A 24,562-nucleotide genomic window follows, 5' to 3' on the forward strand; every position below is an offset into this window, starting at 1 on the left:
GCCCTCACTAGAACATGACTGTGCTGGCACCCTGATCTCAGATTTCTAGCCTCCACAACTAGAATAAGTAGAAATAAATTGTGAGAAATAAATTTTTGTTGTTTATAAGCCAGTCAGTCTATAGTACTTTGTTGTAGCGCACCCAAACTGATGAAGAAGACAGCGGGGAGGAGGAACTATCAGCTAAAATTAGACTTTGAGGACTACTTTCTTTTCTGTCTTCTTCTTCTTCTTATTATTTTGCCTGCACTGAGTGTTGCCAGGGAAGTCCAAAGACTTTGAGGACTTCTGATGCTGACCAAGATGGAGTATGCCTCCTACAGTCTACCTGTGTTTTATTGCAGTAAAATACTGTGGACAGGGACTTCCCCAGTGGTCCAGTGGTAAAGAATCTGGCTTCCAATGCCGGGGATGCGGGTTCAATCCCTGGTCAGGGAACCCACATGCTGCGGGGCAACTAAGCCCATGCGCCTCAACACCAGAGCCGGGGTGTGGCAAAAACTACAGAGCCCATGTGCTCTGGAACCCACACGCCGCAGCTACAGGGCCCACGCGCTCTGGAGCCCATGCGCCACAACGAGAGAGAGAAAACCCCCATGCCACAGCTAGAGAGAAGCCCTCGCACTGTAGCAAAGATCCTGTGTGCTGCAACTAAGACCCAATGCAGCCAAATAAATAAATAAATAAGAACTAAAAAAAAATACTGTGGACAGAATAGAAAAAGCAAGTATCCGAGAACTCTGGGAAAGCACTGGACAAAATTCAATACACATTTAGTAAAACAAGACAAAACAAAAACCCCCAAAACCTCCCCGCAAATTAGGAATAGAAGGAAAGTTCATTAACTAAATAAAGCTATGAAATCTCTACAGCTAACATCATGCTTAATGATGAGATATTGAATACTTTTCCCTATAACTCAGAAATCCCAGTCCTGATTATCTGTCCAAGTGAGTTGAAAACTAATGTTCACACAAAAATCTGTATGTGAATGCTTTTAGCAGCTTTATTCGGAATTGTCAAAGACTGGAAACAACCCAGATGTCCTCCAACAGGTGAATAGATAAACAAAACTGGGGTATGTCCACACAATGGAATACTACTCAGCAGTAAAAGGAATGGATTATTGATTCACATAATGACATGGATGAATCTTAAATGCACTCTGCTAAGTGAAAAATCCAAAAGGCTATATACTGTATGATTCCATTTATATGACATTTTTAAAACGGCAAGACTATAGGGATGGAGAATAGATCAGTAGTTGCTAGGGGGTGGATGTGGGAGAAGAGGTTGACTATAAAAGGGTATAACGAGGGAATTTGGGGGATGATGGAACTGTTTTATATGGTTCTGTGGTAGATATACAATTTTATGTATTTGCCAAAAGCCATAGAACTATAAATCAAGAGGAGAAAATTTTACTGTGGGCAATTATTTTAAGTCAACCACCAACATGGAATTCAGAGTATGACAAATGAATCTAATTCTATATAACATATTTATTATATTCGACATAACCACACTGAATTGGGTGGGTAAAAAAAGTTGCTTACCTGTGTAACTTTGGAAAACAGTGTTTTGAATGAATACTGAAATACTCAAAGACAAAAAGAACTGTAGGAAAAACTATAGTTGGTAAATTTGTTTCTTACAGGGATGTGTATTCATAATCCTGAAACTATTTTACATGTATACTAGAGTTGAAAAAATAAGTACATGTCTTGTAGATAATGATAACCAAGTTTCTCACTGCTGCAGAAAGAATTTACTGTATGCCAAGGAAGAATGTCTGTGGTGCTAGACTGAAATCCAAAGCATCAGTATAAACTCACGGTTTCTTTTTATACATATACAGGGAGGTAACACAGAGTACATGGGTTAGCACACACACAGACATACCTCATTTTCACTTCGCTTTATTGTGAAGGTGTTCACAAATACTGCATTTTTTACCAATTGAAGTTTTGTGGCAACCCTGCCTTGAGCTAGTTGCTCACTTCATGTTTCTGTGTTACGTTTTGGTAATTCTCGAAATATCTCAAACCCTCCAACAATAAGATTATGACTCACTGAAGGCTCAACTTATGGTTAGCATTTGTTAATGATAAAGTACTTTTAAACTAAGGCATGTACATTGTTTCTTTAGACATTATGGTTAGCATTTGTTAATAATAAAGTACTTTTAAACTAAGGTATGTACATTGTTTCTTTAGTCATACTGCTATTGCACACTTAGACTACAGTATAGCATAAAAATAACTTTTATATGCATTGGGAAACCAAAAAATTCATGTGACTCACTTTATTTCAATATTCACTTCATTTGTTACACTTGATTAACCAATGTATTATTATTAACTAAAGTCCATAGCTTACATTAGGGTTCACTCTTTGTGTTGTATAGTTCTATGGGTTTGACAAATGTATGTCATGTATCCACCATTACAGTATCATACAGAATAGTTACTGTTTTAATAATTCCCTGTGCTCCCCCCTCTCTCTCCCTTCACCTCTTGAGTCCCTGGCAACCACTGATCTTTTTACTGTCTCTACCTTTTGCAAAATGTCGTATACCTGGAGTAATATAGCATGTAACTTTTTCAGATTGGCTTCTTTTACTTAGAATAGACATTTAAGGCTTCTCCATGTCTTTTCATGATTTTTAACTCATTTATTTTTATGCTAACAATAATTCATTGAATGGATGTACCACAGCTTATCTGTTGACCTACTGAAGTACATCTTGTTTGCTTCCAAATTTTGGCAATTATGAATAAAGCTGCTATAAACTTTGTATGCAGGTTTTTCTGTGGACATAAGTTCTTGACTCATTTGAGTAAATACCAAGGAGCACAAAATGCTGGGTCATATGGTAAGAGTGTGTTTAGTTTTATAAAAAACTACTAACCTGTCTTCCAAAGTGGCTTTACTATTTTGCGTTCGCACCAGCAAAAACATAACAGTTCCTCTTGCTTTAAAACTTCACCAGTGTTTGGTACTGTCAGTGTTTCGGATTTTAGCCATTCTAATAGGTATGTAATGTTATTTCATTGTTTTTTAAAATTAATTAATTATATTTATTTTTGGCTGTGTTAGGTCTTCATTGCTGCATATGGGCTTTCTCTAGTTGTGGCGAGTGGGGGCTGCTCTTCCTTGCGATGCACGGGCTTCTCATTGCGATGGCTTCTCTTGTTGCAGAGCACGGGCTCTAGGCGCGCGGGCTTCAGTAGTTGTGGCACACGGGCTCAGTATTTGTGGCTCGTGGGCTCTAGAGTGCAGGCTCAGTAGTTGTGGCACACGGGCTTAGCTGCTCCGTGGCATGTGGGATCTTCCCAGACCAGGGATCAAAGCCGTGTCCCCTGCACTGGCAGGTGGACTCTTCACCACTGTGCCACCAGGGAAGTCCCTATTTCATTGTTATTTTAATTTGCAATTCCTGTATGATATATGATGTTGAGCAGCTTTTCTTTCTTTTTTTAAAAAATAACTTGAGCATTTTATTATCTAATTCCGGAGATGTTTGCCGTACTTTAAGTTGGTCTATAGAAGCAAATAAGGCACAGAAAACTTGAGTAGCTTATTTTTTAAATTTCTTCATGATAGAAGGGTAGTAGCCCCTATATCCAAGTACGTATTCATAATTCCATTTCTAGATTTCTGAAATACCAAAAGCTCTGAAAACCAAATGTTGGTTTTCTTTACTTTTGTTTTTTAAATGTTTGGCATGAAAACTAAGTTGGCAGCAAAACTTGACCCAAACAGACAGGGTAATTTTACTCCTCATTTATCACACTGTGACCATTCATATATTTCACTGCAGAAATATTAATTTGTTGAATTACAGGGGGCTGCTGCAGACCCCACTCAGAATGTATATATACATACAGTATACTGTCAACAAACAGAAAAATAAACATAGACACACTTTCTGAATTCCAAAGAGTATTAGTTTAGTTATAGTTAACAAACTTCACATATGAAAATTCATATCTAAAAAAATATAAACTAAGAGGTGATTTAAAGAACCTCCATACAGTTCTCCATAGTGTCTGTACCAGTTTACATTCCCACCAAAAGTGTAGGGGGGTGTCCTTTTCTCCACACCCTCTCAAGCATTTATTGTTTGTATGTAGATTTTTTGATGATGGCCATTCTGACCAGTGTGAGGTGATACCTCATTGTAGTTTTGATTTGCATTTCTCTAATAGTTAGTGATGTTGAGCTTCTTTTCATGTGCTTTTTAACCATCTGTATGTCTTTGGAGAAATGTGTATTTAGTTTCTCACCCATTTTTTGATTGGGTTGTTTGTTTGTTTTGATACTGAGCTGAATGAGTTGATGTATATTTTGGAGATTAATCCCTTGTCGGTTGCTCTGTTTGCAAATATTTTCTCCCATTCTAAGAGTTGTCTTTTCGTTTTGTTTATGGTCTCCTTTGCTATGCAAAAGCTTTTAAGTTTAATTAGGTCCCATTTGTTTATTTTTGTTTTAATTTTCATTACTCTAGGAAGTGGATCAAAAAAGATCTTGCTGAGATTTACATCAGAGAGTGTTCAGCCTATGTTTTCCTCTAAGAGTTTTATAGTATCTGGCCTTACATTTAGGTCTTTAATCCATTTTGAGTTTATTTTTATGTATGGTATTAGGGAGTGTTCTAATTTCATTCTTTTACATGTAGCTGTCCAGTTTTCCCAGAACCACTTATTGAAGAGACTGTCTTTTCTTCATTGTATATTCTTGCCTCCTTTGTCATAGATTAGGTGACCATAGGTGCGTGGGTTTATCTCTGGGCTTTCTATCCTGTTCCATCCATCTATAGTTCTGTTTTTGTGCCAGTAGCATACTGTTTTGATTACTGTAGCTTTGTAATATAGTCTGAAGTCAGGGAGCCTGATTCCAAAAGTTCCGCATTTTTTTCCTCAAGATTGCTTTGGCTACTCAGGGTCTTTTGTGTTTCCATACAAATTGTGAAGTTTTTTGTTCTAATTCTGTGAAAAATGCCATTGGTAATTTGATAGGGATTGCATTGAATCTGTAGATTGCTTTGGGTAGTATAGTCATTTTCACAATATTCTTCCAATCTAAGAACATCTTATATCTCTCTATCTGTGTTATCTTTTATTTCTTTCATCGGAATCTTATAGTTTTCTGAGTACAGGTCTTTTGCCTCCTTAGGTAGGTATATTCCTAGGTATTTTATTCTTTTTGATGAGATGGTAAATGGGATTGTTTCCTTGATTTCTCTTTCTGATTTGTCATTGTTAGTGTATAGGAATGCAAGAGATTTCTGTGTATTAATTTTGTATCTTGCAACTTTACCAAATTCATTGATGAGCTCTAGCAGTTGTCTTGTAGGGTTAGCATATGATCCAGCAATCCCACTCCTGGGCATATATCTGGAGAAAGCCATAATTCGAAAAGATATAATTATTTTATATAATACAAAAAGGCACATACACACCCCGATGTTCATTGCAGCACTGTTTACAATAGCCAGGACGTGGAAGCAACCTAAATGTCCATCAACAGAGGAATGGATAAAGGAGATGTGGTACAGATATACAAGGGACTATTACTCAGCTATAGAAAAGAATGAAATAATGCCATTTGCAGCAACCTGGATGGACCTAGAGATTGTCATACTGAGAGAAGTAAGTCAGACAGAGAAAGACAAATATCATATGATATCACTTATATGTGGAATTAAAAAAAAAGGTACAGATGACCTTATCTACAAAACAGAAAGAAAGATGTAGAAAATAAACTTATGGTTACCAGGGGGTAAAGGGAGGAGGAGGGATAAATTGGAAGATTGAGATTGACATATACACACTACTGTATATAGAATAGATAACTAATTAGGACCTACTGTATAGCACAGGGACTCTACTAAATACTCTGTAATGGGCTATATAGGAAAAGAATCTTAAAAAAGGGTGGATATATGTATATGTATAACAGATTCACTTTGCCGTACACCTGAAACTAACACAACATTGTAAATCAACTATACTCCAATAAAATTTTTTTAAAAAAGAGGTGATTACTTACTGTTCAACATGTAAGCATTTATCTAATCCCTCTGTTTTCAGAAAGGGGTCCTACCTGTTTTATCTTACCTCCTACTCCTCCCCAACCTGTTTTACCTTCTCCAGGTAATAAACCTCCAGGCTTCTCTAAGGGGTGGGCAGCTACCTGACTGTGTGGAGTTTGTTCTTTTCTTTTTTATTGAAGTATAACTTACTTACCATATTATGTTCTCAGGTGTACAACATAGTGATTCGATATTTTTTGTATATTACAAAGCAATCACCATGATAAGTCTAGTTACTGTTACCATACAAATGTATTATAATGTTACTATATTCCCCAAGCTGTACATTATATTCCTGTGATTTATTTATTTTACAACTTGAAGTTTGTACCTCTTAATCTCCCTCACCTATTTCACTCATCCACCCACACCACTCCCCCCTGGCAGTCACTAGTTTGTTCTCTGTATCTATGACTCTGCTTCTGTTTGGTTATGGTAATCTGTTTTTTTAGATTCCTCATATAAGTGATATCATACAGTATTTGTCTTTTTCTGTCTGACTTATTGTTTCACTTAGCATAATACTCTGCAGGTCTATCCATGTTGTCCCAAATGTCCAAGATTTCATTCTTTTTTTTTAATAGCTGAGTAATATTCTATTCTCTCTATATACTACATGTTCTTTATCCATTCATCTGTTGATGGACACTTAGATTGCTTCCATATCTTGGCTATTGTAAATAATGTTTCAGTGAACATAAGAGTGCATATATCTTTTCAAATTAGTGTTTTTGTTTCCTTCAGAAGAATTCCCAGAAGTAGGATTGCTGGATCATATGGTAGTTCTATTTTTAGTTTTTTGAGGAACCTCCATACTGTTTTCCACAGTGTCTGTACCAATTTACATTCCCATTAACAGTGCACAAGGGTTCCCTTTTCTCCACATCCTTGCCAGCACTTGTTATTTGTTGTCTTTTTGATAATAGCCATTCTGACAGGTGTGAGGTGATATCTCATTGTGGTTTTGCTTTATATTTTCCTGATGAGTAGTGATGTTGAGCATCTTTTCCTGTGCATTTTGGCTGTCTGTGTGTGTTATTTGGAAAAATGTCTATTCAGGTGCTCTGCCCGTTTTTTTTTGTTGTTTTTTTGGTCTTAATTGGGTTGTTTGTTTTGTTGATGTTGAGTCGTATAAGTTCTTTGCATATTTTGGATATTAACCCCTTATCAGATATATGTTTTGGAAACTCTTCTGCCATTCAATAGGTGGTCTTTTCATTTTGTTGATAGTCTCCTTTGCTGTGTGCTTTTCAGTTTAATGTAGTCCCATTTGTTTATTTTTGCCTTTGTTTCCTTTGCCTAGGGAGACATATCCAAAAAACCATTACTAAGACCAATGACTAAGAGCTTACGGCCCATGTTTTCCTCTAGGAGTTTTATGGTTTCAGGTCTTATATTTAAGTTCTTTTTAAAATTTTTTTAAAATTAATTAATTATTTTTGCCACACTGCGTGGCTTGTGTGATTTTAGTTTCCCAACCAGGGACTGAACCCGGGCCCTTGCCAGTGAGAGCATGGAGTCCTAACCACTGGACTGCTAGGGAATTCCCTTAAGTCTTTAATCCATTTTGAGTTTTTTTTTTATATGGTGTGAGAGAGTAGTCCAGTTTGATTCTTTTGTATGTATCTGTCCAGTTTCCCCACCACCATTTATTGAAGAAGTTCTCATTTTCTCATTGTATATTCTTGACTCCTTTGTTGTAGGGCAAGTTATTAATTTCCCGTATAAGTGTGGGTTCATTTCTGGGCTCTTTGTTGTGTTCCATTGATCTATGTGTCTATATTTGTTCTGGTACCATACTGTTTTGATCACTGTAGCTTTGTAGTGTAGTTTGAAATCAGGGAGCGTGATTCCTACAGCTTTGTTCTTCTTTCTCAAGATTGTTTTGGCTATTTGGAGTCCAGGGGGCCCCAGCTCTGTTGCCAGCCTGCTGGTGGGTGGGTTAGCCCCTGGAGATAATAGGGTCCCCAACCTTACTTGTTACATAAGTAAGCAAGTTTTGCGACCCATTCTGTGTCACTGAAATGTGCTGCCAGTGGTGACTGTTTTTCTAAAAGAAATCTCTGGAGCGGCTCTCATAACTCAAAAACTCTGGCCAGTGATCTACATTTAGAGAGCCATCTCACTTCTGTGTTTAAGAGAAGATGTGTGTGCTCTGCGTCCATCTCCTCACAGAGCTGTGCAAACAGATGTGAGTTAAGGGCATGTACTTTAATGTACATGCAGTCAAACCTCTCTGCTAATGATAATGTGTATTTGCAGCCGCTCCCCAGCGTTAGCATCACTGCCTCAGCTCCACCTCAGATCATCAGGCATTAGATTCTCATAAGGAGCACGCAACCTAGATCCCTTGAATGCACATTTCACAGTAGGGTTTGCATCCCTCACATGCGCAGTTAACCGCAGGGTTCGTGCTCCTATGAGAATCTAATGCTGCCGATGATCTGACAGGAGGTGGAGCTCAGGTGGTAATGCAAGCAATGGGGAGCAGCTGTAAATACAAATGAAGGTTTGCTTGCTCACCCGCCGCTCACCTCCTGCTGCATGGCCCCATTCCTAACAGGCCATGGACTGTTACGGTTCTGTGGCCCAGGGGTTAGGGACCCCTGGGCTGGAGGGAGGACTCCAGAATGGTGCTTGCATCAGTGTCGTTGTGGTAGGACAAGCTCCCCCAAATGGCTACTAGCAACATCTGTGTCCCCAGGAGGTGTCTCAGTTGCTTTCTGCCTCTTTGGGAGGTTCTCCAAAGTCAGCAAATGGATCTGAACCAGGCTCCTTTGAAATTCCTGCCTCTCAGCCGAGTCTTGGAGTATGTGAGATTTTGTGTGTGCCCTTTAAGAGCAGAGTCTTTGTTTCCTACAGCCCTCTGGCTCTCCTACGCAAGCTCCACTGGCCTTCAAAGCCAGATGTTCTGGGAACTTGTTTTCCTGGTGCAGGACCCCAGGCTGGTGAGCTCAGTCTGAGGCTAGGATCCCTAACTCCTTGGGAAGAACCTCTGTAATTATGATTATCCTCTCATTTGTGGGTTATCTACCTGAGGGTATGGGTCTTGGCTATATTGCATCTTTGTCCCTCCTATCCATCTCATTATGGTTCTTTTTTCATATCTTTAGTTGTGAAAAATCTTTTCTGCTGGTCTTTAGTTCTCATAGATAGTTGCTCTGTAAATAGTTGTGATTTTGGTTTGCCCATGGGAGGAGGTGAGCTCAGGGTCTTCCTACTTTGCCATCTTGGCCACCCTTGATTTTTTTGCATATGCTATTTGCCATCTGTATATCTTCTTTGATGACGTGTCTGTTCAGATCTTTTGATCATTTTTAAGTTGGGTTGTTTGTTTTCTTATTGTTGAGTTTTAAAAGTGCTTTGTATATTCTGGATACAAGTTCTTTATCAAATATGTGTTTTGCAGATACATTCTCCCAATCTGTGGCTTATTTTTTAATTGTCTTAATTAAACTGCCTTCATTTTTACTACTTTTTTCTTCAACATGTGACACAGCTGTGGAGAAATTGGTATCCTTACACACTGTTGGTGGGAATATGAAATGGTGCAGCCACTTTGGAAAGCACTCTGGCAGTACCTCAAATGCTGAAACAGAATTACCTTATGACCCAGAAATTTTACTTCTAGATATATACCCTAGATATACACCCAAGAGAAACAGGAACACGCGTCTGTATGAAAATGTATTCAGGACTTCCCTGGAGGTCCAGTGGTTAAGACTCTGTGCTCCCAATGAAGGGGGCATGGGTTTGATCCCTGGTCAGGGAAGATCCTGTATGCCACATGGCACGGTAAAAAAAAAAAGTGTTCATAAATATTCATAGCAGCATTATTCATGACAGCCAAAAAGATGGAAATGACCATCAGTGAACAAATGGATAAGCAAAACTGTGGTATATCCTTTCAAGGAATATTATTTGACCATAAAAAGGAATGAAGTACTGGTACATGCTACAATTTGGATGAATATTAAAAATGTGCTAAGTAAAAGAAGCCAGTTTCAAAATCCTAATTATTGTATGAATACATTCATATAAACTTTTAGAAAGGGAAATCTATATATTATACAATGGAGTGTTATTCAGTGTTTAAAAAGAAGAAAATCCTGCCGTTTGTGACATGGATGAACCTTGAGGATACTATGCTAATTGAAAGAAACTGGACACAAAAACAAATACTGCATGATCTCACTTCTATGTACATTCTAAAATAGTCAAATGCGCAGAGGCAGAGAGTGGAATGGTGGTTACCAGGGGTTGGGGGTAGAGGGAAATGAGGAGATGCTGGTCAAGGGGTACAAAATTTCAGTTATGCAAGATGAATAGGTTTTGGATACCTAATGTATAACAATGTGAATATAGTTAACAATACTGTTTTGTGTGCTTGACATTTGCTAAGAAGGTAGATCTTAAGAGTTATCACTGAAAGAAAGAAAGAGAAAGAAAAATAGTGGTAACTATGTGAGGTAATGGGTATGTTAACTGAATTGTGGTCATTATTTCACAATGTATACATATATCAAATCATCACGTTGTACACCTTAAATATGTACAATTTTAAATTGTCAATTATACCTCAGTAAAGCTGGGGAAAAAAGAATAAATGGATTCAAAGTGAAAAGTTCCAAAGAGGGATATATCATATTGATACAAAGACAAATTATCAAGATTAATTAAAGTTGAGAGTATGTATGAGCAACAACATAGCTTTAAAAAAAAACACAGCTTGGGCTTCCATGGTGGTGCAGTGGTTAAGAATCTGCCTGCCAATGCAGGGGACATGGGTTCGAGCCCTGGTCCGGGAAGATCCCACATGCTGCGGAGCAACTAAGCCTGTGTGTCACAACTACTGAGCCTGCACTCTAGAGCCCACGAGCCACAACTACTGAGCCCGCGTGCCACAACAACTGAAGTCCGTGTGCCTAGAGCCGGTGCTCTGCAACAAAAGAAGCCCGCACACTGCAACGAAGAGTAGCCCGCACTCGCCACAACTAGAGAAAGACTGCATGCAGCAACAGAGGCCCAACTCAGCCTAAAATAAATAAATTAATTAAAAAATTTATAAAACAAAACAAAAAACCACACAGCTTTATTGAAATATAACTCACATACTATGCATTTCACACAAACTGTACAATGCAGTGGTTTTTAGTATATTCATAGATGTGTGCAACCATCACCACAGTCAACTTTAAATTTATTTATTTATTCATTTATTTAATTTTTGGCTGCAGTGGGTCGTCGCTGCTGCATGTGGGCTTTCGCTAGTTGCAGTGAGCAGGGGCTACTCTTTGTTGTGGGGCGCAGGCTTCTCATTGTGGTGGCTTCTTTTGTTGCAGAGCACAGGCTCTAGGCGCGTGGGCTTCAGTAGTTGTGGCACACGGGCTTCAGTAGTTGTGGTTCGCGGGCTCTAGAGCGCAGGCTCACTAGTTGTGGTGCACGGGCTTAGTTGCTCCGCGGCATGTGGGATCTTCCCGGACCAGGGCTCGAACCCGTGTCTCCTGCATTGGCAGGCGGATTCTTAACCACTGCGCCACCAGGGAAGCCCCCACAGTCAACTTTAGAACACTTTCATCACCTCAAAAAGAAACCTCGTACCCTTTAGTTATTATCTCTTCCTCCACCACTCCTAACCCAGCTGTGAACAACCAGTAATCTACTTTCTATCACTACAAATTCTCTTCCTCTTCACAGGGCTTTCTGGTGTTGATTGTTGAGGGCTACAATTGTCCATTTGTTTAGGGAGAGTAAGAAACTTGGATCAAAAGTCTTATTGGGGCTATATTTAAGTGTGGGATGTCTATTAGACATTCAGGGGGAGATGACAGATCCGCTGTTGAGTATGTCTCTTCATAGATTTAATGGGCTGGACTTGAGGATATCTAAAGTTCCTGTCAACCATATTAAAAACATCCAACAAGTTGTTGAATGATTTAATAAATTAGAGTGTATACATACAATGCTATGACATGAATTGGCGTGCAAGGATAATTTTTTTTTTTTTTTTTTTTGCGGTACGCGGGCCTCTCACTGTTGTGGCCTCTCCCGTTGCGGAGCACAGGCTCCGGACGTGCAGGCTCAGCGGCCATGGCTCACGGGCCCAGCCACTTCGCGGCATGTGGGATCTTCCCGGCCAGGGGCATGAACCCACGTCCCCTGCATCGGTAGGCGGACTCTCAACCACTGCGCCACCAGGGAAGCCCAAAGATAATTTTTAAATTGAAAAAAGTAGATAATAAAAGTGCGTATTGTTTGCTTCCATTTCCAAGAATACAACGTGTTATAATAATATACATTTTGTTGCGGGCTTGGAAGCAGATAGACTAAAATATAAGCAGTGGTTATATCAGGTGCTGAGATTTGGTGTGGTTTTATTCTTTTTAATTCGTTATTGTTTAAAATGTCTTCAGGACTTCCCCGGTGGCACACAGGTTAAGAATCTGCCTGCTAGTGCAGGGGACACAGGTTCGAGCCGTGGTCCGGGAAGATCCCACATGCCGCGGAGCAACTAAGCCCGTGCGCCACAGCTACTGAGCCTGTGCTCTAGAGCCTGTGAGCCACAACTACTGAGCCCGTGAGCCACAACTACTGAGCCCGCATGCCACAACTACTGAAGCCTGTGTGCCTAGAGCCCGTGCTCCGTAACGAGAGAAGCCACCGCACTGAGAAGCCTGTGCACCACAACAAAGAGTAGCCCCGGCTCACCGCAACTAGAGAAAGCCCTTGTGCAGCACGAAGACCCAACGCAGCCAAAAATAAATAAATAAATAAATTTAAATAGATAAATAAAATGTCTCAAATAATCATGTGTTACCTGTGTAATCAAGGTAACTTAAATAAGGTTTCTTAAATAAGGTAAGTCCATAAAGGCCTTTCCCGTCAGGTCAGGGTCATCTGTCAGGTGAAGGATGTCAAGGTGATCAGGGTGATGAGGGACAGATGCAAAGGCAGAAAGCCAAAGAGGCCCCGCCCAAGAGCCGAATCGTGGGGGGCGGGGGGCGGTCCAAAGGCACCGCCCCTGCGCGTCATGTGCTGTCCGGCAGCCAATGGCCGCCTCTGAGCCCACCTAAGGGACGGGGCGGGGCGCCCAGTTGGCGTCACCAGGACAACGGGCGTTGCCGGCGCCGTGTGACTCTGGGCTGTGGGCGCGCCTGTGGCTCTTCGGCCATGGTGAGTTTGGGGCCCTCGCAGCCCGGCCGCCTGGCCCTTCCCCGCCCGGGCTGGGTCGCAGGGCGGCCGCCTTCTGGGCTGGGGCGGGCGGCGCCGGGGTCGCAGAGAGGCCGGGCTGCGGCCTGCGGGGCTCCCGGGCAGGGCAGGACTTGGGCGGACCCGCGGGAGGGGGACCCCTTGGAGAGCCGGAGCGCCCGCCCGCTGCCCAGGGCCGCGTTCTCACCTTTGAGTGCCTGGCTGGGACCCCCAACCGGCCGGTCGCCGGACAGCGTGACGCTGTTTGGCCCCGGCGAGCCTAGGAAGTCACTCAGAGAGGGTGTGGTTAGAAAAAAATAAAAAAGGATATGTATGAATATCATATGCCATATATATTCATACCAACGCTATATTGTAGTCTACGTGCTTCCTGTCTTGTTTCTATGCAGTTATGTTAGTAATATACAAATGGGTATTTCTTTGAAATTCATTCTGACAGGGTTTTTAGCATGTGGAAATTTAAATTTTAATTTTGGAGATTCCTCCCTCCTTTTTAAAAATGGGGACATTAAGCTGGAGTTTTTTCGTGCATGCAGCACCCTCACTCAGGGATTCAATTCATAATTAGTGCGTGGTAAACGTCTTAAATCATTACCTTTATTCAATAAACTTGAGAGTGAATGGACGTTCCCACCTGGTCCCCATTAAGCACGTTTTTTTAAAACCTAACCTGAAGACTCAGCTCAGATATTGGCTTGAATAGGCAGGATTCAGGGGATTGCCAACCAGATGTGTGAATTCTCCAGAAGCCTCCAAAGGGTGTGAAAGAAGAGAGGGGCTGGATTCTCTGCTTGGGGACACACCTTTGGTATAGAATATTTGAGAGGGAGTGGGGGTGGGGAATAAGAAAATGCCTAGTTCGAGAAACAGTTTCTGTAACTGTTCGTAATTTCGTGTAGATTTGCTCCTTATCTGCAGGGGTTAGTGGAAGAGCTAATAAGCTGAGGATGCAGGGTGCTCCCCAAGTGGCAGTCAGCCTTCTGGAGAGAGAAACTGCCCATTGGAATCCTGGCTAGCTCTGTGTTTTCTTAATAATTAAGGTAGTAAGGGAATGTGGATGATCTGTATCTCATTGACTCTGGAAAAACAACCACCAGGTGTGTGGCCTGTTGATAGCAGGAAAAAAAATCACCCACAAATTAACAGCAGTGCCTTTATTTTGTGTATGTTTCTTTCAAATTCTGAATTGCTTTAAGTGAAAATTAATGGAGCCAGCAAGAGTTTCAGGAAATGAATTTTACAAAAATCTGTTTTAAATGTTGCAGTGCCTTGCTTTTACATGTTATCTGTGTGAAAAGCCCTTATGATTATAGGAAGGAGAAAAAGAATGTTCAGGAGTTACATATTCACAGCTTTCTCTGAAGTCTCATATTCCTCCTGTTATCCATTTTCCTTTTCTTCTCCTTTGTCTACCCCTTGCATCCTGACCCACAGTCCACCTTGATTCACTATTGTAAATTTTAGAGTTTTATTTACTCTAAAATAAAAGCATTTTATTGTACTTATGTACTAGTGGTTGCTTTGCTAAACTTAGAAATGCTTTGCTTTTTGTATATCTTTAAGCATTAAGAATTTAATTCATGGAAGGGATTTAATTGGGTGGTAAGATGATGTCTGGGCTCCAGAGGAAAAGGGGAATGGTTGGTATAGCAGCGGGGATGAGGAGGCTGCTTCTGTAATCCCCAAACTGTATTCGAGATCATAACATAACCCTTCATTAAATGCTTGAATCTAAACATACAGCTTTAGCATTTGATATTTATGACTTTGCACATGAATTTTGGAACTCTGCTTAGCTATTTCTCAATGAAAGTTTCTTCAATTAAGCCACTTGTTTCTATTGCCTTTAAATAATAATGAGAGCTGACATTTATTTTGTGCATTTTATGTGAGACATTTTTATAAGCACCTCACGTGTCTTAATTAACCATCACAACCACCTTATGAGGATACCTTTCCCCATTTGAGAGGTGAGGAAATTGAGGCACAGAGAGGTAAAGTAACTTGCCCCAGTCACCCAGCCAGATTTCAAAACCAGGCGTCTTGTCTCAGAACCTGCTTATGGGACTTCCCTGGTGGCGCAGTGGTTAAGAATCTACCTGCTAGTGAAGGGGACATGGGTTCGAGCCCTGGTCCGGGAAGATCCCACAAGCAACAAAGCCCGTGTGCCACAGCTACTGAGCCTGCGCTCTAGAGCCTGCGAGCCACAACTACTGAGCCTACGTTACCACAACTACTGAAGCCCGTGCTCCTAGAGCCCGTGCTCCACAACGAAGAGTAGTCACCGCTCGACACAACTAGAGAAAGCCTGTGTGCAGCAACAAAGACTCAATGCAGCCATAAATAAGTAAATTAATTAATTAAACAAAAAAGAACCTGCTTATGGTTTTGGATTATAATGTATAGTGTATCGTTATATGTTCCTCAATGTATATGCTCTTTATATGTTATGAAATTAGTTTTCTCTCTTACTTGGATTTTAATGTTTTGAGCACTTACGTATACAAACACTTACTTGTATTTTGTTTTTTTTGGCACTGGCCTGGACGCTGTAGAACAGAGTAGGCACTCCTAACCTTCTCTCCTCTCCTCTTTCACACAGATGAGATGAAGAGGCATCAGTGAAGACAGATTATTGGATTAGGGTTCATACTCATGGCTGTAATAGCATTTAAAGTTTCTCCTGTCATCTCAGTTTGTGCTCAGGAATTGGCACCTGCTTTTGTGAATCACAAAGACCAGCTTTTTTTTTTTTTTAATTTTATTGACGTGTAGTTGATTTGCAGTGTGGTGCCAATCTCTGCTGTACAGCAGAGTGACTCAGTTATACACAAACATTCTTTTTTTTAAATATTCTTTTCTATTATGATTTATCCCAGGAGATTGGATATAGTTCCCTGTGCTATACAGTAGGACCTTGTTGTTTATCCATTCTATATATAATAGTTTGCATCTGCTAACCCCAAACTCCCACTCCATCCCTCCCCTAACCCCCTCCCCGCTGGCAGCCACAAGTCTGTTCTCTGTGTCCGTGAGTCTGTTTCTGTTTCATAGATAGGTTCACTTGTGTCATGTTGTAGATTCCACATATAAATGATATCATATGGTATTTGTCTTTCTCTTTCTGACTTCACTTAGCATGATAATCTTTGGTTGTATCCATGTTGCTGCAAATGGCATTATTTCATTCTTTTTTTTTTTTTTTTACGATTTTTAGTTTTCTGAGGAACCTCCATACTATTTTCCACAATGGCTGCACCAACTTACATTCCCACCGACAGTGTAGGAGGGTTCCCTTTTCTCCACACCCTCTCTAGCACGTGTTATTTGTAGACTTTTTAATGATGGCCATTCTGAGCGGTGTCAGGTGGTACCTCACTGTAGTTTTGATTTGCATTTCTCTAATGATTAGTGATGTTGAGCATCTTTTCATGTACCTACTGGCCATCTGTATGTCTTCTTTGGAGGAATGTCTATTAAGGCAATGGTCCCCAACCTTTTTGGCACCAGGGACCGGTTTCATGCAAGACAGTTTTTCCACTGGGGTGGGGGGTGCAGTGGGATATGATGGTTCAGGCGGTAATGCGAGTGATGGTTAGCGGCATATGAAGCTTCGCTCACTTGCCCACTGCTCACCTTCTGCTGTGTGGCCGCGTTCCTAACAGGCCACGGACCTGTAGTTGTCCACGGCCTGGGGACCCCTGTATTAAGGTTTTCTGCCCGTTTTTCTTTTTTTAAAAAAGATTTTTTTGATGTGGACCATTTTTTAAAGTCTTTATTGAATTTGCTACAGTATTGCTTCTGTTTTATGTTTTGCTTTTTGCCCACGAGGCATGTGGGAATTGTAGCTCCCTGACCAGGGATCAAACCCGTACTCCCTGCATTAGAAGGTGAAGTCTCAACCACTGGACTGGCAGGGAAGTCCCCTTCTGCCCATTTTTCGATTGGGTTGTTTGTTTTTTTGTTGTTGAGTTGTATGAGCCGTTTGTATATTTTGGAGATTAAGCCCTTGTTGGTCTCATAATTTGCGAATATTTTCTCCCATTCCATAGGTTGTCTTTTCTTTTCTCTCTTTCTTTTTTTTTTTCTTATGGTTTCCTTTGCTGTGTAAAAGCTTGTAAGTTTATTAGGTCCCGTTTGTTTATTTTTGTTTTTATTTCTATTGCCTTGGGAGACTGACCTAAGAAAACATTGGTATGATTTATAAGGCCAGCTTTTAATGTAAAGCCATTTAGAATTGGGGGATGAAACTATTTTTAAAAGTAAAATTTTATTTTCTGAGATTTTTCCTAATAAAAAATTTCACATTTATTTTAGTTGTATATGCTAAAACTGTTATAAAAAGACATCAAATAACTATTTAAACTTTAATTCGTATGGATTAAAATATACGTTGGGATACCTCTTGTCATCAGGTCTTTGTTATTGCTTACCACTTTAGCTTGTAAGGCAGATTTATTTTTTGGAAATAATAAAATAACGTATCATACAGTTTTCCCATTTTAATTCATTTTATTTGGATTTTCTCCCTATTTTGGCCTTTCCTTTCTGTATTTGCCTGTGGTTAGGACTTCTCAGAGGATTTGAGAAGCACAATAAAATATATTTTATTTTACAGGCAGTTTTGGTCTCTTTGCCATCACATGGTATAGTTAAGAGGGATTATATAATGAGAGCTGTGTTAATAGATATGACAAGACGTTTCTCTATGTATTAATTTTTCTACTCTTGTCAAAATTTGGTCTCGCTTTTGGCTGCACTGGGGTGGGGACACATAATTTTTAGTAATTATAACAATAACTCGCTTTCATGGAACCGTTCCACTGTGCCCAGTTTTAGGCTGATCACTTCACGTTTATCTCATTTAACCCTTCTAACATCGCTATGAGATTAACATCATTGTACCCACTTAACAGGCCTAGTTGATTAGGCAGTTTGCCCAAGGTCACATAGTTGGTGAGTGGCAGAGCCAGGATTTGAACTAAGCTAGTTTGTCTCCAAAGTCTGACGTCTTAACCATTGCACCATGGCTTCTTCCCAAACTAAAGATTGTACCCAGTGCCTGGCATGAACATACTACCCCAAGAATAAGAGTCTTGGTGTCTTGTCAGCTGAGCCAGCAAGCTCTTTTTCTTTTATGACAGATGTTATGATGTTGTGTAATGACATCCTGAAGGATTTACTTGGGTGTTTTTTTTTTTTTTTTAATAACAGTACAGCCCACCAAAGCTTAGATATGGGCAGCCATAGTTTGGGCTACACTTTTACTTCTGCCTTACCTGCCTCATTTTGTGTCTCACCTCTACCCTGTGTAGTGTCTACCTCAGCCACTGCCACTTCCAGCACTGGGGTGGTTGGAGCAGAGGGGTCTGGGGGAGCAGAACAGGGCAGTCATTGGGAAAGCTTTTGTGGGGTCACACTCATGGTTCAAACCCAGCTTTTCCAGTTTTCAGTGCTGCCCGTGTAATTGTGTCTTTCTATTAAATTTCTGTCTCATGGTTTTCTAGCCAGCAAATGTTTGTCCCACTATGTGCCAGTCACTGTTTTAGGCACTGGGTATCCAGTAGTGAATGAAACAGGGAAGCCTCTGCCCTCATGGAGTTTATGTTCTAGCAGTGGGAAGACAGATAATAAACATACAGATAAGGTGATGAAGAGTGCTTTGGAGAAAAAGAAAGCTGAGTAAGAGAAAGGAAGTTTTGCAGGATGGGTGAGTGGATGAGAAGTGGGAGGACTTGCTTTTTATGTAGGTGGAAGGGAAGGCCTCTCTGATAAGGTGACATCTGAGCAGAGGATATGTCATGGGAATGCCTAGAGAAAGACCATTTCAGGAAAGGACACAAGTGTAAAGGTCCTGGGGCACTGCCTGGTGTGTTGGAGAAACAGCAAGGAAAACAGTGAGGCTGGAGTGGAGTAAGACATGGCAAGAGGGAAGACCAAGGTAGTCAGTGAGACCAGATCGCCTGGGATTTATAAGCCATTTAAAGGAGTTTGCCTTTCCCTTTGAGGGAAGGGGAAATGATTGGTAAAGTTTAAGAAGAATGACAGAATATGACTTATATTTTATAAAAGGACCATTCTGTCTGCTATGTGGAAAATACATGTGGGGTAGGAGGGAGGGGAGAAAGGACAAGAACAGAGGAGACCAGAGAGGACATTATTATGGTACAGTCATCCATAGGATTGGCTGTGGAATAGAAAAGAAAAGGAAGTCAAGGGTGGTTCAGTGATTTGAGCCTGAGCAATAGGAACAGGTTGTCATTTGCTGAGATGAAGACTATGGGAGGAGTAAATTTAGTGTAGGGATGAAGAAAGGAGTTGGTTTTGGACTTGATAAATTTGTGACCCTTATTAGACATCTAAAATTGAAAGGCACCTAAAGATACACAATTATGTTTTCAGAAACAGTGGGATATTTTAAAAACACAAACTTAATTGAATCTTGAAATAATTAGATTTGGAAGAGACTTTTGAGTTTCTCTAGTACAGTCCTTTCATTTTACAAATTAGAAATACTGAGAGGTTAAATGCCTTCCCGAGAGTCAAATAGCCCTTACTACCTGTTGTGCAGTACAAAGAACCCTAGACTTGGAGTCAGGAGATACAAATTTATACTGTAGTTTTTCTGGGGTTTTTTTTTTTTTTGGTTGTTGTTTGTTTGTTTTTAATGCTAAACTTTGGGCAAGTCATTTATCTGCTCCAAGTCTGTTTTTCTTCTATCAGAATGGATAATAAAGACTTCTACTTTCTGTTAGGACTTGGAAAGTTGCAAAAATTAGACATTGCCGTTTCTACCCTAACAGTGGGAAAAGATAGAGAAGCTAGAAGATCACAGTTCTTTAAAAACCCTCTAGAGAGCTGAGGACACAAAGAAATCTAAATGAATTAAAATCCAGGATGTAATGTGCCCTTCCCAGAAAAAAGGAGACACATAGGTAGCTTTCATCCATGGTGGGGACAGCAGGAGGAAGAAGACTCTGCTATAGACAGCTTGGAGAAATCAGCCAAACTTTTACTGCATGGGGGCGGAATGACATTTGGAACCCTGAGGAGCCCCAGCCGCAGAGCTAGGCTGCACCTACCTCTCTTTCCCATGGGCCTTCACTGAGTACATGGATGTAGACCTGTGCTGGAGGCTGGGGCCAAGGAAAGAGAGCTGAGAACATCCTTGAGGTGGGCGGAGCCTTCTGAAGGCTTGGGGCAGGGCAGGAGAGTCAGCAGAAACCTCTCTGAGGCACTACGGGCTTTCGCCAAATGTAAGGCAGGGCCACAATGGATGGGGCCCACGGGAGAGCTAAGAAATGTCCCTCTATGGCTATCCAGGTTTTCAATCAGGACAAGGCAAAAGGCTTTCAGACGGTGGAGTTAGAGTAACAGGGCAGAGAGAGAGCTCCTTAAGGAACGGACAGTAGAGGGTGCCTCTGCAGAGCAAAGTACTCCCCAGCTGGCAGCCAGAATGTAAAACAGAGAGTGCTCACTAGCAGCCTGGTTGTACAGCTCAAAGAGATCTGTGAAGTTTTACTAGTGCTCAGATCCGAACTTCTCTTGAAGATGAGCTTCTGATGTCACCCTAAAAAAATTTTAAACCATTCTTGAACTGAATCTGACTAATGCTACAACAAATCTGAAACCCAGGTCAACTAGAGATTAAAAGGATTCAATACCCGCCCCCGCCCCCCCGCCCCCCAGCAACCTAATTGAAGGAGGAACTGCCCTTTATGGAGGTAAATTACTTTAAAAAAATTCGGGTGTAATTGACATATAACATACTAGTTTAAGCTGTACAACAGAATGATTTGATATTTGTATATATTGTACAGTGATCACCACAATAAGTCTAGTTAACATCTGTCACCATACATAGTTAGAGAATTTTTTTTCTTGTGAGGAGAATTTTTAAGATTTACTCTTCTAGCACTTTCAAATATGCCATACAGTATTAATCACTATAGTTACCATGCTGTATATTACATCCCCATGACTTATTCATGTTATAACTGGAAGTTTGTACCTTTTGACCCCCTTCATCCATTTTGCCCACCCTCCCATTCCCCACCTCTGGAACCATAAATCTGTATATATACGAGCTCATTTTTTTTTATGATTACACATATAAGATTATTTGCCTTTCAAAGTGTTTGTCTTTCATTGTGTGACTTATTTCACTTAGCATAATGCCCTCAAAGTCCATCCATGTTGCAAGTGTGAAAATTTTCCTTCTTTTTTATGGTTGAATAATATTCCATTGTGTATATCATATTCCAATGTGTACCATATTTTCTTTATCCGTTCATTTATCAATAGACATTTCAGTTGTTTCCATATCTTGGCTATTGTACATAATGCTTCAGTGAACATAGGAGTGCCTATATCTTTTGAAACAATGTTTTTGTTTTCTTCAGAAAAATACTCTGAAGTGGAATTCCTGGATCGTATGGTAGTTCTGTTTTTTAATTTGTTGAGGAACCTCCATACTGTTTTCCACAGTGGCTGCATCAATTTACATTCCTACCAACAGTGCATAAGGGTTCCCTTTTTTCCACATTCTCACCAACACTTGTTATTTGTTGTCTTTTTGGTAATAGCCATTCTGACAGGTGTGAGGTGGTATCTCATTGTGGTTTTGATTTGTATTTCCCTGATGATTAGTGATGTTGAGCACCTATTTATGTACTTGTTGGCCATCTGTATGTCTTTGGAAAGATATCTACTTAGATCCTTTTCCCATCTTTTAATTGGATTTCTTGTTGGATATTAACTTCTTATCAAATATATGATTTGCAAAATCAGTAGGTTATATTTTCATTTTGTTGATGGTTTGCTTTGCTGAGCAGAAGCTTTTTAGTTTGATGTAGTCCAACTTGTTTATTTTTGCTTTTGTTGCCTTTTCTTTTGGTGTCAAGTCCAAAAAATCATCTCCATAACTTATGTCAAGGAGCTTACAGCCTGTTATTTTCTAGGAGTGTTATGTTTTCAGATCTTATATTGAAAGCCTGTCATCCATTCTAAGTTAATTTTTGTGTATGGTATAAGACAGGGATCCAGTTTCATTCTCTTGCATGTGGCTGTCCAGTTTTCCCAGCACCATTTATTGAAGAGACTGTCTTTTCTCCATTGTATATTCTTTCTTCCTTTGTCATAAGTTAATTAACTATAAGTCTGTGGGTTTACTTCTGGGCTGTCTATTCTGTTCCATTGATCTGTGTGTCTGTTTTTCTACTAGTACCATACTTTTTGATTACTCTAGCTTTGTAGTATACTCTGAAGTCAGGGATCATGATTCTTCCAGCTCTGTTCTTCTTTCCCAAGATGGTTTTATTTATTCGAGGTCTTTTGTGTTTCCATACAAATTTTGAGATTATTTGTTCTAGTTCTATGAAAAGTGCCCTGGGTATATTTTGATAGGGATTGCTTTGAATCTATAGATTGCCTTGGGTAGCATGGTCACTTTAACAATATTAATTTTTCCAATACAAGAATACAAGGTATATCTTTCCATCTGTTTGTGTCATCTTCAATTTCTTCACCTTATAGTTTTATAGTCTTAATGTCTTACAGTTTTCTGAATACAGGTCTTTTACCTCCTTAGGTAGGTTTATTTGTAAGTATTTTATTCTTTTAATGAGATGGTAAATGGGATTGTTTCCTTATCTTTTTTTTCTTGTAAGATTTAATTTTATTTATTTTTGGCTGCGTTGGGTCTTCATTGCTGCACGTGGGCTTTCTCTAGTTGTGGCGAGTGGGGGCTACTCTTTGTTGCGGTGCGTGGGTTTCTTGTTGCAGTGGCTTCTCTTGTTGCGGAGCACAGACTCTAGGTACGCAGCTTTCAGTAGTTGCAGCATGCAGGCTCAGTAGTTGTGGTGCATGGGCTTAGTTGCTCTGCAGCATGTGGGATCTTCCTGGACCAGGGATTGAACCCGTGTCCCGTGCACTGACAGGTGGATTCCTATCCACCGCGCCACCAGGGAAGTCCCTGTTTCCGTATCTTACAGTTCGTTGTCAATGCATAGAAATGCAGCAGATTTCTGTATATCAGTTTTGTATCCTGCAACTTTACCAGATTCATTAATAAGCTGTAGTAGTTTCTGGTGGCATCTTTAGGATTTTCTACACTTAGTATCATGCAAACAGTGACAGTTTTACTTCTTCCTTTCCAAATTTGGATTTATTTCTTTATCTTGTCTGATTGCTGTGGCTAGGACTTCCAGTACTCTGTTGAATAAAAGTGGTGAGAGTGGGCATGTAATTAACCCACCTAAATGCTTTCAGCTTCTCACTTTTGAGTATGATGTTAGCTGTGGGTTTGTCATATATGGCCTTTAGTATGTTGATGTATGTTTCCTCTAGGCCCACTTTCTAGAGAGTTTTTATCATAAATCGATGTCGAATATTGTCAAAAGCTTTTTCTGCATCTGTAGAAATAATCATATGGTTTTTATTCTTCAGTCTGTTAACGTGGTGTATCACATTGATTTTGAAGATATTGAAAAATTCTTGCATCCCTGGGATAAATCCCACTTGATTATGGCGTATGATTCTTTTAATGTATTGTGGGAATCAGTTTGCTAATATTGTGTTGAGGATTTTTGCATCTTGTCCATCAGTGACATTGACCTGTAATTTTCTTTTTTTGTGATATCCTTGGTTTTGGTATCAGGGTGATGCTGGCCTCACAGAATGAATTTGGAAGTGTTCCTCCCTCTGCAGTTTCTTTTTTTGGGGAGGGAAAATAGTTTGAGAAGGATAGGTGTTAACTCTTCTGTAAATGTTTAGTAGAATTCACCTGTGAAGCCATCTGGTCCTGGTCTTTCCTTGGTTGGGAGTTTTTAAATTACTGATTCAATTTCATTACTGGTAATTGGTCTGTTCATATTTTCTGTTTCTTCCTGGTTCAATCTTGGGAGATTGTACATTTCTGAGAATTTGTCCATTTCTTCTAAGCTGTCCATTTTATTGGCATATAGTTGTTTGATCACTGTTGTCTATGATCCTTTGTATTTCTGTGGTGTCACTTGTAACTTCTTTTTCATCTCTGATTTCATTGGGTTTTCTTGATAAATTTGGCTAAAGGTTTATCGATTTTGTTTATCTTTGCAAAGAACCAACTTTTAGTTTCATTGATCTTTTCTATTTTTTTAGTCTCTATTTCATTTATTTCTCCTCTGATCTTTATGATTTCTTTCCTTCTACTAACTTTGGGTTTTGTTTGTTCTTTCTCTAGTTTCTTTAGATGGAAGTTTAGGTGGTTTGAGATTT

The 24,562-nt window shown here is 40.0% G+C and overlaps 1 protein-coding gene across 1 annotated transcript in view; it reads left to right on the forward strand.

The window, feature by feature from the left end:
- Positions 1-13,201: 13,201 nt before the first annotated feature.
- The window catches only part of FBXL2 (F-box and leucine rich repeat protein 2), an 80,359-nt gene continuing 68,998 nt past the window's right edge, over positions 13,202-24,562 (forward strand). Inside the window, exon 1 of the mRNA XM_024743448.1 lies at positions 13,202-13,270. Coding sequence (XP_024599216.1) covers positions 13,268-13,270 — 3 coding nt within the window. The 5' untranslated portion in view covers positions 13,202-13,267. The remainder of the gene's footprint in view (positions 13,271-24,562) is intronic.

The sequence above is a fragment of the Neophocaena asiaeorientalis genome, unplaced genomic scaffold, assembly GCF_003031525.2.
Source record: "Neophocaena asiaeorientalis asiaeorientalis breed wild unplaced genomic scaffold, Neophocaena_asiaeorientalis_V1.1 scaffold332, whole genome shotgun sequence".
NCBI lineage: Eukaryota > Metazoa > Chordata > Mammalia > Artiodactyla > Phocoenidae > Neophocaena > Neophocaena asiaeorientalis.